The sequence below is a fragment of the Pleurodeles waltl genome, chromosome 6 (assembly GCF_031143425.1).
Source record: "Pleurodeles waltl isolate 20211129_DDA chromosome 6, aPleWal1.hap1.20221129, whole genome shotgun sequence".
Classification (NCBI taxonomy): domain Eukaryota; kingdom Metazoa; phylum Chordata; class Amphibia; order Caudata; family Salamandridae; genus Pleurodeles; species Pleurodeles waltl.
In genome coordinates, this window is record NC_090445.1 from 1,083,017,464 (window position 1) to 1,083,031,922 (window position 14,459).

Consider the following 14,459-nt stretch of genomic DNA (forward strand, 5'->3'; position numbering starts at 1 on the left):
ACTGATATTACCACTACTGTGATTACTACCTCTGAAATGACCAGTGCAGGGATTACCACTGCTGACATTACCACTACTGTTATTACTACCGCTGACATTACCACTGCAGGGAGTACCACTGCTATTACCACTACTGTGATCACTACCTCCGAGATTGCCAGTGCAGGGATTACTTCTGCTCAGACTACCACCCCTGAAATGATCACTGCAGGGATTACCACTGCTAAATTACCACTATTGTAATTACTACCTCAGAGTATCACTGCAGGGATTACCACTGCTCTGATTACTAGCTCTGGAATTACCACTATTGTGATTACTACCTCTGGGATTACCCCTCCAGCGATTACCACTGCTGAGATTACCACTATTGTGATTACCACTGGTGAGATTACCACTGCAGGGAGTACCACCACTGAATTACTACTACTGTGTTTACTAACTCAGAGTACCACTGCAGGGATTACCACTGCTGAGATTACCACTACTGTGATTACTGCTTTCAAGATTACCAGTACAGGGATTACCTCTGCTCAGATTACCACAGTTGAGATTATCATTGCAGGGACTACCACTGCTGAGATTACTACTACTGAGATGACTACCTTTGAGATTACCACTGCAGGGATTACCTCTGAGATTACCACTGTAGGGAGTACCACTACTGAATTACCACTACTGTGATTACTACCTTTGAGTACCACTGCTGAGATTACCACTGATGTGATTACTATCACTGATATTACCACTAGTGGTATTACCACTACTGTGATTCCTACCTCTAGAATTACCCCTGCAGGGGTTACCACTACTGATATTACGACTACTGTGATTACTAACGCCAACATTACCACTGCAGGGGGTACCACTGATGAATTACCACTACTGTGATTACTACCTCTGAGAGTACCACTGCTGAGATTACCACTACTTCGATTATTAACTCTGAGATTACCACTGCTGATATTACCACTACTGTGATTACTACCTCTGAAATTACCCCTGCAGGGGTTACCACTGCTGAGGTTACCAGTACTGTTATTATTACATCTGAGATTACCAGTGCAGGGATTACCTCTGCTGAGATTACCACTACCGGGATTACTACCTCTGAGATTACCACTGCAGGGGTTACAAATGCTGAGGTTATCACTACTGTGATTACTACCCCAGATATTACCAGACCAGTGCAGTGATGACCTCTGCTCACATTACCACAGTTGAAACTATCACTGCAGGGATTACCAATGCTGAGATTACCACTACTGGGATTACTACCTCAGAGTACCACTGCAGGGATTACCACTGATGTGATTACCACTGATGTGATTACTACCACTGAGATTACCACTACTGATATTACCGTCATTACTAACTCTGAGATTATCACTGCAGGGATTACCACTGCTGAGATTACCACTACTGTGATTACCACCGCTGAGAGTACCACTGCAGGGAATACAACTACTGTGATTACTACCTCAGAGGACCACCGCAGGGATTACCACTACTGTGATTACTAACTCTGAGATTACCACTGCTGATATTACCCCTCCTGTGATTACTAACCTCTGAAATTATCCCTGCAGGGGGTTCCACTGCTGAGGTCACCACTACTCTGATTATTACCTCCGAGATTACCAGTGCAGGGATTACCTCTGCTGAGATTACCACAGTTGAAAGTTTCACAGCAGGAATTACCACTGCTGAGATTATCACTACTGGGATTATTACAGTTTAGATTACCACCACAGGTATTACCACTGCTGAGATTACCACTGATGGGATTACTACCACTGATATTACCACTACTGTGATTACTACCTGAGATTACCACTGCAGGGATTATCACTTCAAAGATTACCACAACATTGAGTAAAATAGATTCAAGAATAAGAGTACTGACCCTATGCTAACCTACACCTTAAAATGAAACTTTACTTTATAACTACCCACCACCCTATCTTTATGGCCATGCAGTGCCCTCTTCTTAACCCAATGGTTACATTGCGCCGGGGGTGCCAGTGGGACACCAGTACATATTTTTGAGGACCAGCACTCTTCCACTCTATCTCATGGTGACCGTGTCCATTAATCCCACCCAGGCCAAGGCATAGACATGACTGTGGCATTCTGAAATGGCAGGGAACCAAGCGCCTAATTTTCCTGCATCCATTCATATATTAAACCATTCTGTGCCCAGGTAAAGACGCTTTCATTTTCATAAAATAATATTTTGTATCATGTAAAAAGTCCAACATTTCAGGATTTTTATTGAATATTTCCCTGTTCTTTGTCCATGCACACAGGCATGCTATCAGTTTTAGGTAGACCAACCCCTTTGATATTTTAGAAGATGCTGCTTTGTTTCACTCTTTGCCTTTTATTTCGGTGGAACACTAAAAAATTTGTTCCCATGACATCGACCCTGTTACATGGATATTTGTACTTTTGCGGTTAATTGGATAATTGCACTTTTGCCGATAATTTTCACTGCAAGTGGATTTTCCTTTTGTGTGTTTGCTTTGCACTCTTGGTGGCCGTCGGCTCGCTTATGTGAAACGGTTTTACTTTTCAGTTTATGTGGCAAGAAAAGTCTGGTTAGGAGTTTACAACGCTAATAGCTTTAAACTCGAGTAAACACAAGACCTATTGCATTGCAAATGCTTGTTTCTTTTGGCATACAATAATCCATTCTCAAAAGTGCTGGTTGTGATGCCTGTTTTTTTTTTTTACGTCTAATGTATGAATGCCTATGTGCAGTGTACCCTTTCAAAATTACATATGTGTAAAAGTGGTTCCGGCCGCGATTTAAAACAGCATTGGCAATGTTGCTCAGTTTGCCTCATATAGTGAAATTATTATACTGACAGTGACAAGATTGTCCCTTACATACCTAAACAGACCATACATTCCAGAAATGTCATAAGGAGAAACCCTTCAAAAAGCATCGGACAATACACTAGGGTAAAGTTAAGACTCGATGTAACCAAGGACACACAGCTCTAGTCCTGGGCGTATTTATTTATTTAGCAGTTTGACATAGAATAACGTTATAGAAGTGATTTACATAAGCATCAGTTACATTACATAAGGTAACACTTATTTTTTTAGGCACACGGAGAGAATAAGTGATTTGCTTAGAACTGCAGGATTATAAGTAGCCAACGCTTTAACATGGTTCACTAGTTCCAAAATCTGAAAGTCCGGCAGTAAAACCACATTCTCTCCCCGCTGCTTTCTCGAACAAGAAATCAGTTTTAATAACTGAAATCAGACAAAACTGCAACTCCCAGGAAGCATGAGATTATTAAACAAAAATGCAAGGCAGGAGCATTGTGTTTTTATTGATCTTTAATAAAATGCTAACATTTAGAAGAAGGGTCAGAACGATACGCAACTCTCCAGATGATCGACAAAGTTCTGCTGAGCCCCCAGTAACACATTCTGATGGAAACTGGCTCATGACCCACACTTGGAAATCATGCTACCGTGACCCCAACTTAGACTCCTCGCCATAAACAAGTCTCAAATTGTTACAAATGTTTCGTGAACAAAGACCACGTGACAGTCAGATACGACTAGTGCCTTGGTGCACAGAAGATGCTTGTACAAATGAAACGTCTGAGCGTGGGGCGCTTCCCCAACCCTGGTGAGAGGAAAGAAGATAAATCAGGCCCAAGACTTCTTACAGCTCAAACTGCGCACAAGATAACACTCCCATATTACTGTTGTGACGAGTAGGAACACTAGAAAATATCAGATGCAAACTTCAGGGTAAAATGCTTCGGCCATTATAAAAAGGAAAATATGTATTTTGGTTGACACGTATGGCGAACGAAGGCAATTTAGGCACTATATGCACACTAACCCCAAGCGATTTAAAAATTAACGACAAAGACACTGAGCATCTATAAATGCCACACGCGCTACCCTATAAAAACTAATGCGTTATTCTCATTTTGCAAAGTTGAGGATATTCAGTACAGCCGATATGAGCGTCGTTCACTCAGCTAACATTCAACTTATTTTGGACAGTAAACTATTTTAAAAAAGTATTTTACCTTTCCTTAAACTCTTCTTCTACATGGTCATTTGTGACTGTCACTGCCTCAGCGAATATAGCACAGCATTCGTGAATCCTGGAAAAACAAGAGGCACAGAGTGCGAGCTTCCCGAGTCAGGCGGACATCGAGTCACTGGAAGGTAACACTGCTCCTCACGTGGGGCAGTCTGCCTACACTTTCGTACCCCAGCGTCCCGCGGGCTGAGCAACACTGAAAAACACTCACATACATGACGTCAGTGTGCGTTACAGTAAAGAACCGATGTGTAGTTTTTTTTCCCCCAGTGACTATGAGCGGCCTAAACAGTGGGAAAATAGCACTTAGGAGGTGCTCACATCTTAAATAGAAGAAGCATCAGTTAGAACAGCTAGCTTAGCCAATTTGCTTGAGTTGTTAAACCAACCCAACCCCCACCTCCACCTCCCCAGTGACAGCACTATGGTAGAGTACTGAAAAACTAAGAAAAAAGTAGGTCCTAAAACAGGTCTTAAAATGGGAGTTGTGGAGGAATATTAGTAACTGATCCATGCTCCGGGGAGGGATAAACAAAACAAGGGGCATGATGTATGCATGCCATGGACAAATGATGAGAAACAATGTGAGAGCAATGAAGGAGCTACCAAATGGGAAGCCTATGGGCAGGCTGAAGCGCAGGAAGTAGATACACCATGTCACTGACCTGAAAGCACCTACTTCAGGGTCTAAGGCTTTTTTCAGGATCAGATCCCTTTCCGTGTAAACTTCTCTATGGACTGCCCACTATAAAGTGGTGTCAGTCTGAACAATAATAGATTTAAAGACTGCCTACACCAAATCGATTATATTTCTCTATTTCCTAGTTTGCAATAGGAGGCAAGTAACACACTAAATATATACACTAGTTATTAGCAATAGGCATAGGAAGTGAGAGAAAACAATGCAAATGCAATTAGACAATAGTGACCCTAGGAGGAGCCCAAAACAAATTTAAAAAAATGGAATGTGAACACAGGACCCCCACCTAGATAAGTTGAATGTGTAGAGGGGGGTTGGGGTTACTAAGAAACCCCAAAGTTAAGTACCACAGTGCCCCCTACAGACCAGGAAGAAGAGAGTAAATTACTAGATTTTCCCCAAACCACCCAAAAGAAAGAAAAAGAAAATGCAACACCCCGACAAGACTGCAAGAAACCAGCAGTGGATTCCTGAAGAGGAGCACCTGTGGAAGAAGGGGACCAAGTCCAGAAGTCACAGAAGAGTAGAAGCTACTACCCACCCAGCTGTGGATGCAGGAGTTGGTCTACAGTAAGACAAAGATGGCCAGGAATGCAGCCGTGGAGCAAGTGAAGAGTTCCTGGAGGATGTAGTCAATGTCCTACACCGGATGGATGGTTGCAGTCAGTCAGTGGTGTGTGAAAGCCACCAACAAGCCGTAGAAAAGGCAGAAGTGGCGGTGAAGCAAAAGTGGAGCTGCCAGAGACCAGGAAGGTCAAGGAGGACTCAACCCACTGGGGTGGCGGGAGTGAGGGGAGGGAGGCCTAGGGGGACCCTCAGCAAGTCAGAGTCCACAGAAGAAGAGGCAGCCCCCACAGGAGACCCACTGGACGAGGAGTCACAGAGGAACCCACACAGCACTACTTGAGAGGCATGCAGAGGGCTGTGCGTCGCAGGAAGGAGAGCAGGAGCTAGACGGAGCCTGAAGATCCTGTGGATGAAATGCAAACAAGTCTTGGCAGTCACAAGAGATGGGGTGCACGGGGTACTGTCCTGTGTGGGAAGGCAAGAGCGTACCTCCACCAAAGTTGGACAGCTGGCATAGAGGACCAAGAGGACTACTACGGACCACCACCTGTGATGCAGGATCCACGCAGCTCAGGATGAGAGGAGATCCACACAGCCGGTCGTCATTGCAGTTGGTGCCTGCAGATGCAGGGGAGTGACTCCTTCCCTCCAAGGGAGATTCCTTCTTCTTTCTCATGCAGACTGAAGACTTATCACCCTCAGAGGATGAACAGCCGGAGAAATGTTGCAGAAGCTGGAAGGAGCCGTGGAAACAATGTTGCAAGTAGAGTCTTTGTCGTGGATGCAGATTGTTGGTTCCTGGAGGGTCCATTTGTGTTTCCAGTGGCTAGAAATCAAAGTAAGGTTGCAGAGGAGGTCCTGCTGGAATCTTGCAAGCCGAATCTGAAGACCCACTGAAGAGACATACCCTAAATAGCCCTGAAAGGGGACTGGTCGCCTAGCCCAGTGACTACGTATCGTGAGGGGGCTCCAACGTCACCTGCCTGACCTAGCCACTCAGATGCTCCCAGCAGTCCCTGCCATCTTTGGATTCAAGATGGCAGAACCCAAGGACCCTCAGCAGGAGCTCTGGGCACCACCCCTGAGTGGTCAGTCAGTTTCAGACCAGAGCAGGGACTGGAGGTCTGACCTTCAAAGCATACAAGTGGCTTGGGGAGGCTACCTCTCCCCAGCCACGTAACATCTATTTCCAAAGGGAGAGGGTGTAACCCCCCTCTCCCAAGGGAAATCCTTTGTTCTGCCTTCTTGGGATTGAGCTGTTCAAGCAGCAGGACGGCAGAAGTCTGTCTGAGAGGTGCCAACAACTTGGGCTGCCCGGAAAATCCCAGAAGGCTGATAGGAGCAATGCTGGGGGTCATCTAAGGAGCCCCCAGAGTGCACGGAATCATACTTCCAATACTGGCAACAGTATTGGGGTATGATTCTGACATGTATGATACCAAACATGCCCAGGTTCAGAGTTACTATTATGTAGCTGGACAAAGGTAGTAACCTATGTCCAGTACCCGCATAAAATGGAGTCCCTGCACTCACAAAGTCCATCAAAATGGCAGTGGAGTTCGTGGGGGCACCTCTGCTAGTGCACGGTTGCCCACACATAGAGGTACTTGCACCCTGCCCTCTGGGCTGGGAGGGCCTGCCACAGAGGCGACTTACGATGACCTGGTGCAGTGACCTGTAGTGAAAGTGTGCATGCACCCTGTGACGCAGGCTGAAATGGCAGGCCTGCAGAACACTTTGCACGGGCTCCTCATGGGTGACATAATACATGCTGCAGCCCATGGGTGTCCCCTGGTACCCCAATGCCCTGGGTACCATAAACTAGGGACTTACATGGGGGCACCAGTATGCCAAATTAGTGTGAAAATGGTACAAGTTACCAAGTTAGAAGGGAGAGAGCATAATCACCGGGGTTCTAGTTAGCAGGATCCCAGTGAACACAGTCAAACACATTGACAACAGGTAACACATGGGGGGTAACCATGCTAGTAAGAGGCTACTTTCCTACAATCATGGACTCTAAAAGAATATGCAAAATAATCTTTCAACATAGATGTGACCAAACCATATTCTTTATACTGTCTTTTTACTCAGGTTCGTCGGAACGCAGAGTCAACTTTTAGTACAGTCGATGGAGGTCCTACTGTAGGCAGAGTCCTATAGTAGTTTAGGAAGTGTTCTGACAGTATGGAAACCAAACAAGAAGAGACAACGGATGGAATGAGAGCTTTGGCAGATTCCCAAGGGGATCCCTTGACCTGCTGCAGCCCGGTTTATCTTGCACTGCAGGTACAGCAGATATTTGAGCCCATTCAATAGTTTGAGTCAAAGATATGGTTGCTCTAGAACCCACTTGCCTTGCCTCACTGTGTGCCTCTTGTTTGCAGCTGAGTATGGAGGCAGCAACTGTAAAAGTAGGGAAGAAGCAGAATGAGGCACTGGCTGTATAGCAAACAGACTAGAAAGGGTCAACTGTGAGAGCAACAACCCACCTTGCTGTCAAACAACCAGAACTACATCACTCACTCTCAGCTGCACATTGTTGTCTTCATAGCCTATCTTCTGGGAACAACCGTCCTCACTGGTGTTTCTTCCTGCTAGAAATCAGCTTGCAATAGGTCGTTAGCAACGAGGCTGAGGCAGTGAGCATTCATGAAGTATCAAGCATGGCCACCTTCAGGCACACAAAACATTGTGGAAGATACTGGAACACAATGTGGAATACAACAACAGTGGAATACAACAACAATGGAATAATGCTGCATCGTGTGCCTGTATTTATCAGCATGGATCAATTGAGAGGCATGGACAGTATTTGACTGAACTTTGAATTTGGCTCAGATCTGTGCGATGTGTCTTCTACTGCTTTATCAGTGCCACCATACTGTTAGCATCATTGTGGAGGACAACTGAAGAATCTTAAGCCAGACTCCCTGGTCTCTACCAGCATCCTGTACACTACAGCCACTTTATTCTAAAGAACCATCCTCCATTCTGGTCTGCAACATGCCCACACACACGTTGGCAACCTATGCAGTACCTGCCAAGTTGTAAACACTGATAAAGTTAATTCTCTTAAGAACGCAATGGGATCAGTAATTGATATCATTAAATGACTTAAAACAATCAGTCTCAGACTATCATACAGACAGGAAATGACTCAGGCCCTATGAAACCACATGCACTAGTAATGACGATGTGCGTGCAACCGAATAGCATTCACTTCATGGAAATATCTACACAGTACCAATGAATACAAACCCCAAATTCAAACAGATGCTTATAGTCAGTACCCACCTTCCACCAAATAAAATAGACTTACCTTCTCTAAGTTCACACAAACACAGAAAGGCCCAGACTTTCCACCCCTATAATCAATTACAGACAGCAACAAATATTCCTCAATGTTATCAACAATACATTAAAAGGAATTTCCACTAACTGACATGCTTTACTTAGTGTGCTGCCTTCCATAATCAAACAAACCTTATAGAGGACGCTGCGATCACCCATTACACGTCCCTGGGAATGCACATGTTCATTTGACCTTTTTCCTTTCACAGTGGTGATACGTTGAATATCTGTGGGTATTACGATCTCCCAACTCTCCTCTGTCATCAAGTCCTGAAATCAAAGGATTCAGATTGATATGTCTTGGGAAGCACTGATACATAATCAAAAGGTTGCTCATATTTAACTGTCAATATTATCCCAAAATTCATAAATTCAAAAAATGAGTACACTACACAGTATACACAATGTACTCATTTTAGTATAATCTCACTCGATTACTAAATGTAAGCACTGGAGTGAATCTTGAGAGCACAGCTAAAACAATACAGTATGTTATTTAAGCTCAGAGATGAGTTTTTATGAGCTTAGAAATGGGAAAATCTGCTTTCATTGGGAGAAGGATGAAGCCAGCAGGCTGATAAAGACAAACCAGCTTAATTTACTTAGGCCAGACTTACAGTATCAATAAACTAGAACAAGTCTATGTTGCTCTGGTTCTAGATACCTGGAAATGCCAATTGTCCTTGTGGCCCTATCATGAAAATACTATATTTACCCACATTAAAAAAAAAACAGTTTCAGAGACAAGAACTTGAGGAATTACTATCCAGATCTCAAATAAATGTGCCAATGGTACTCCATTTCTCCTTTTGGGTCAACTGCAATTAATAGTACAACCCCTGAAATGTAATATCATCCATTAAATGGGGAGGGTGGATAGCTTTAAGCTCTTACAGATTGGTGACATTTAGATCTACAACTAGGTAATTTGACATTATTTCCAAATTATGAAGGAACAGAAATATGAATTTTAAATGAGATTACTGAACTATGCATTTCCAGCCAATTCACGAAACATATGAAGCTGAAAGAGGACTGTGGTCATATTTGGGAGGACTAAATTAAATAGATGCACCATTGATTGTTAAAAAAGAATCTTGAAATAACTATTTCTGCTTAAAGAACAAGTCATTTACCTTCTGTAATGCTTTTTCTGGTGGATACAGTAGCTACCTGTGCATTCCTCACCTTCTGAATTCTCCCAATTCGCCAACATTCGACGGACATTTTCTTCCTAGCTCCACACGTTGACGAGGACGTCACAATTGCACGGCTCCGCACGCAACTCTTTGTGGAGTGTCGACAGGTCAATAAGATAACATCCACCACTTCTGGAGGGAGAGACAAAGGAACTCAGATTGCCCCGTTCAAAGATATGTAGGTGCAGGCTCTGGAGGTGGGGGTGTAGAACCTGCCCCTGCAAGAGTAGGTCTACCCTGTAAGGGAGATGAAGCAGACAGCGCAGTGAAAGTTGGAGAAGGTCTGTGTACCACACCCTTCTTGGCCAATTTGGGGCTAATAAAAGGACTATCCCGATTTTGGCGAATCTTCCTCAGAACTTGAGGAATGAAGGGTGTGAGGGGAAACAAGTAAAACAACTTGTTGCACCAACACATCTGAAACGCGTCCCCCAACGCCCCCTGCACTGGATACTGGAGGCTGCAGAACAACGGGCAGTGTACGTTCTCCTGAGTGGCAAACAGGTCTATCTGTGGAAATCCCCACATCTGGGAGATGTGAAGAACCAGGTCTGGATGGAGACGCCACTTGTGATCGGCTGAGAAATGCCGACTGAGACTGTCCGCATGTACGTTGAGAACTCCGGCCAGATGGTTTGCTATGTAAATCCAATGGTCCTGTGCCCCAGACCAGGGCCGCAGAGTCTATCTGCAGAGAAGGTACGACCCTACTACTCCCTGCTTGTTGATGTACCACATCGCGGGAGTGTTGTCTGTCAAGACTTGAACTGACTGACCGTGAATGGACGGGAGGAAGGCCTTGAGAGCCAGACGTATTGCCTGCAATACAAACAGATTGATGTGAAACATGACCTTTGATCTCCAGGTCCCCTAGATGAGCTCCTCACCCTAGAGTGGAAGCATCAGTTATGACCGTGGCCACCGGAGGTGGTAGACAAAATGGTCTTCATTGGGAAAAGTTGCCGTCCACAGCCCACCATTGTAGATCCACTGCAGCATCTCTCGAGATCGTTATCGACTTCTCGATATCCCCTTTGTGTTGAAACCACGGCCTGCGGAGGCACCACTGGAGAGCCCTCATGTGCCAACGTGAATGAGTGACCAACAGAATGCAGGAAGCGAACAGACCGAGCAGACGTAGGATCTTGAGGACTGGAACAGCCGCTCCATTCTGAAACATTGGAATCAACGGATGAATGTCCTGTACCCTCTGAAGAGGAGGGAAGGCCCGATCCAATGAAGTGTCCAGTATTGCCCCTATGAACAGGAGGCACTGAGAGGGCCCCAGGTGAGATTTGGGCACATTTACTGAAAAGCCCAGGTTGAACAACAACTGTGTTGTCATTGGCAAGGGATGCAGCACCAGCTCCGGGGACCCGGCTATGATCAGCCAATCGTCCAGGTAAGGGAATACAGATATTCCCTTCCTTCTGAGGGCCACTGCAACCACTGCCATCACCTTTGTGTAGACTCAAGGTGCGAAAGAAAGACCAAAAGGAGGGACCGCAAACTGGTAGTGTTACGACCCTACAACAAACCGGAGATACTTCCTGTGCGACTTCAGAATAGGGATATGAAAATAAGCATCCTGCAAGTCGATAGACACCACCCAGTCTCCCTTGATCATCGCAAGAAGCACCTGTGCTAGGGTCAGCATTTTGAACTTCTCCTGTTTGAGGAACCAATTCAAAATCCTCAGATCCAGGATAGGCCTCAATCAACCATGCGTCTTAGGAATCAGGAAATACCTCGAATAGTATCCCTGACTCTTTTCCTGCTCTGGAACAAACTCCACTGCACCCTTTAACAAAAGGACCTGCACCTCCTGTTCAAGCAACAGGAGATGATCTTCCTTGCAAAACGAATGACGGGGAGGGATGGGAGGGGGAAACTCCCAAAAAGGAAGGGCATAACTTTTCCCCACAATATTCAGCAACCAAGAGTCTGCTGTGATTAACTCCCACTCGTGGAAAAAATGAGATAACCTCCCCCCTACGGGAGAAACAGGATGTACTTGATGGGTTACTCCACAGGAAGAGGAAGAAGCGGACGGTTGATGAGTGGCTCCTCGCATTCTAACCATACCCTGGCCTCTATAAGACCTATAGGAGGGTTGGCAGGCAGGCTGCTGAACACTGGATTGTGGCCTTCCACGGAAAGAGGACCCCCAGCCAAAACCCCATAACCTTCGAAAAGACCTAAAGGGTGTAGACGATAAAGCTTGGAGTTCCAAAGACCTTGCAGTAGCCCTGCTGTCTTTAAACCATTCCAAAGCTGAGTCGGCTTTGGACCCAAACAACTTCTCGCCATCAAAAGCAAGGTCCATCAGAGTAGCCTGAACATCAGTGGGGGAAACCAGAAGCCCTGAGCCAGGCATGACTCCTGGTTGCCACTGAAGTGCTCATCGAACTGGCAACCGAATCTGTTGTGTCCAAGCCAGATTGATGAACCTGCTTGGCTGCCGCTTAACTGTCCAACAGGAGTTCATCAAACAGTCCCTGCACATTCTGAGGCAATCTTGGCACAACAGCTCTTGCTGAGTCCATCAGGGTATGGATATACCTCCCATTGAGAGACATCAAGGCCATACTGCACGAGAAGACCTTTTTAGCAGTTTGCTCCATACGCTTAGAGTCCCTATCTGAAGGAGTTTCAGGGAACGAACCAGGAGCAGACCGCGCATAACAAGAGGCATAACAAGAGGCTTGCACAACCAGCTCTCAGGCGTTGGATGCTGTCACAGAAACTGCAGATCCCCTGGAGCAACTCTGTACCTTTTCTAGCCACAGACCTGGAAACCACTGGAGTCGTGACAAGGTTCCCCAGATGTCCAGAATGGGCTCAGTAAGGGCATCATTAAAAGGGAGTAGAGGCTCAGAAGATGTAGCCAATGGATGCAACACCTCAGTTAAAATGTTTGTCTTTGCCTCAGATGCCTGCAAAGGAAGGTCCAAAAACTCAGCCTTTCTTATTACACTGTGGTAAGAAGCTGCCTCCGCTGTGAGCTCACCAGGGGATGAGAAATACCACTAAGAAGATGTATCCAAGCCACTTGCAGAGTCTAGGCCCTAAAATTCACCCATAAACTTTGAATTTCTCCTTCCTCCAACAGCGGTTGCCGATACTCCGGCTCCTCCAAGAGCCTCAAGGCCCTTCTTCTCGACCTCAATCTGGACTCCAAACGCGGCGTCGACAGAGAATTAGCTGACGTCGATGATACCGGTTTCAATGCAGATGGACGGTCCGGCGGAGGAGAGGGTGGAGAGACACTGTGGGTCGAACGGGATCCATCCGGCGCCAGCATCGACTCCATCGGCGCCTTCAGCTGCATCATCCGGGGTGGCGAAGTCATCGGCACTGAACCAGCACCTTCACCCGGTTAGAAGGGTACAAATGGAGCCTGCTTGACGGCACTGGTGAACCCAACGTGAATGCTAACGGACCTGTGGGACCAGCAGGCGCACCAGCGGGGGCCATAGCTCTGTTAAAAATGCTAAACATAGCATTGAGGAACGCTGATGGATCCTCTCCTGGAATCGGAAAGGCAGGAAACCTCTGCTCCTTCTGAGGCGTCTGAACAGACTCCGATGCTTGTACAACAGACTCCTGACCATGAGTGGACACAGGAGAAAACTGAGCTGTAGGGTTCGCCGGGGGCTCTGAGACCTCTATAAAAGTCGGCACCGGAGAAACCTGTGGACTCTGAGGCTGAGGAGTCACCTTAGGACTGATCTCCCACGCCGCCGTCTCAGAGGGGACCAAGACTAATCCCTGGAAGAACGGCAGCAGAGATTCGTGCTGGCATCGCTTCTTATTCAACCTCGAGGACTTATGCGAAGAAGTATCCCTCATCTTTGATCTTCGAAGACCCCCTTTGCTCCTTCTTCGCTTTTGCCAAGAAGAGCTTAGCCTCTCACTCCTTCAAGGCCTTTGGGTTCATCCACTGGCAGGACATGCATCCCTCCAAGTCGTGGTCCGAGCTCAGGCACCACAAGCAATTCTCATAAGGATCCGTCACCGACATGCGCATTCATAACAAGGCTTAAATCTGATTTTTTCGGTGGAGATATTGTAATGCTCAACAACAATTTCTCGAAACAGTAACTGTTCAAGAGGTAGGAAAAACCGTTGGCGTCGAAGGTGCGGAGAAAAGGGAACTGACGTCAGCACACCGGAGAGGACTTCTTATTGCCACAATGACGTCAGATGGAGTCGTGTGCTGAGCTGTCTGTGCATTTGTGATGTCCTTGTTGATGTGGGGCGCTAGGAAGAAAATTTCCGTCTAATGCTGGCGCATTGGGAGAATTCATAAGGTGAGGAATCGACAGGTAGTTGTATCCATGAGAATGATCAATTACAATGTTCACCCCAAAGGGAAACGATGAAAGGAAAAGGAAGTTGGTGGTGCCCACGTTCAGGGGATGCTATACATGCCAGAAGGTCTCTTTTTTAGTACTACACCTGCTAAGGTACTGCCAATAATAGACATGAATGTCCCATGTTTACAATTAAAGGCACCAGAGACTCAAGAGCCTGAAGATACCTGGCTGTGTCCATA

The 14,459-nt window shown here is 46.0% G+C and overlaps 1 protein-coding gene across 2 annotated transcripts in view; it reads right to left on the reverse strand.

The window, feature by feature from the left end:
• The window catches only part of EMC1 (ER membrane protein complex subunit 1), a 621,514-nt gene that overhangs the window by 133,369 nt on the left and 473,686 nt on the right, over window positions 1-14,459 (reverse strand). For both annotated transcript variants that reach the window (XM_069240148.1, XM_069240147.1), the window contains one exon: window positions 8,835-8,972. In XM_069240148.1, the coding sequence (XP_069096249.1) occupies window positions 8,835-8,972 (138 nt within the window). The remainder of the gene's footprint in view (window positions 1-8,834; window positions 8,973-14,459) is intronic.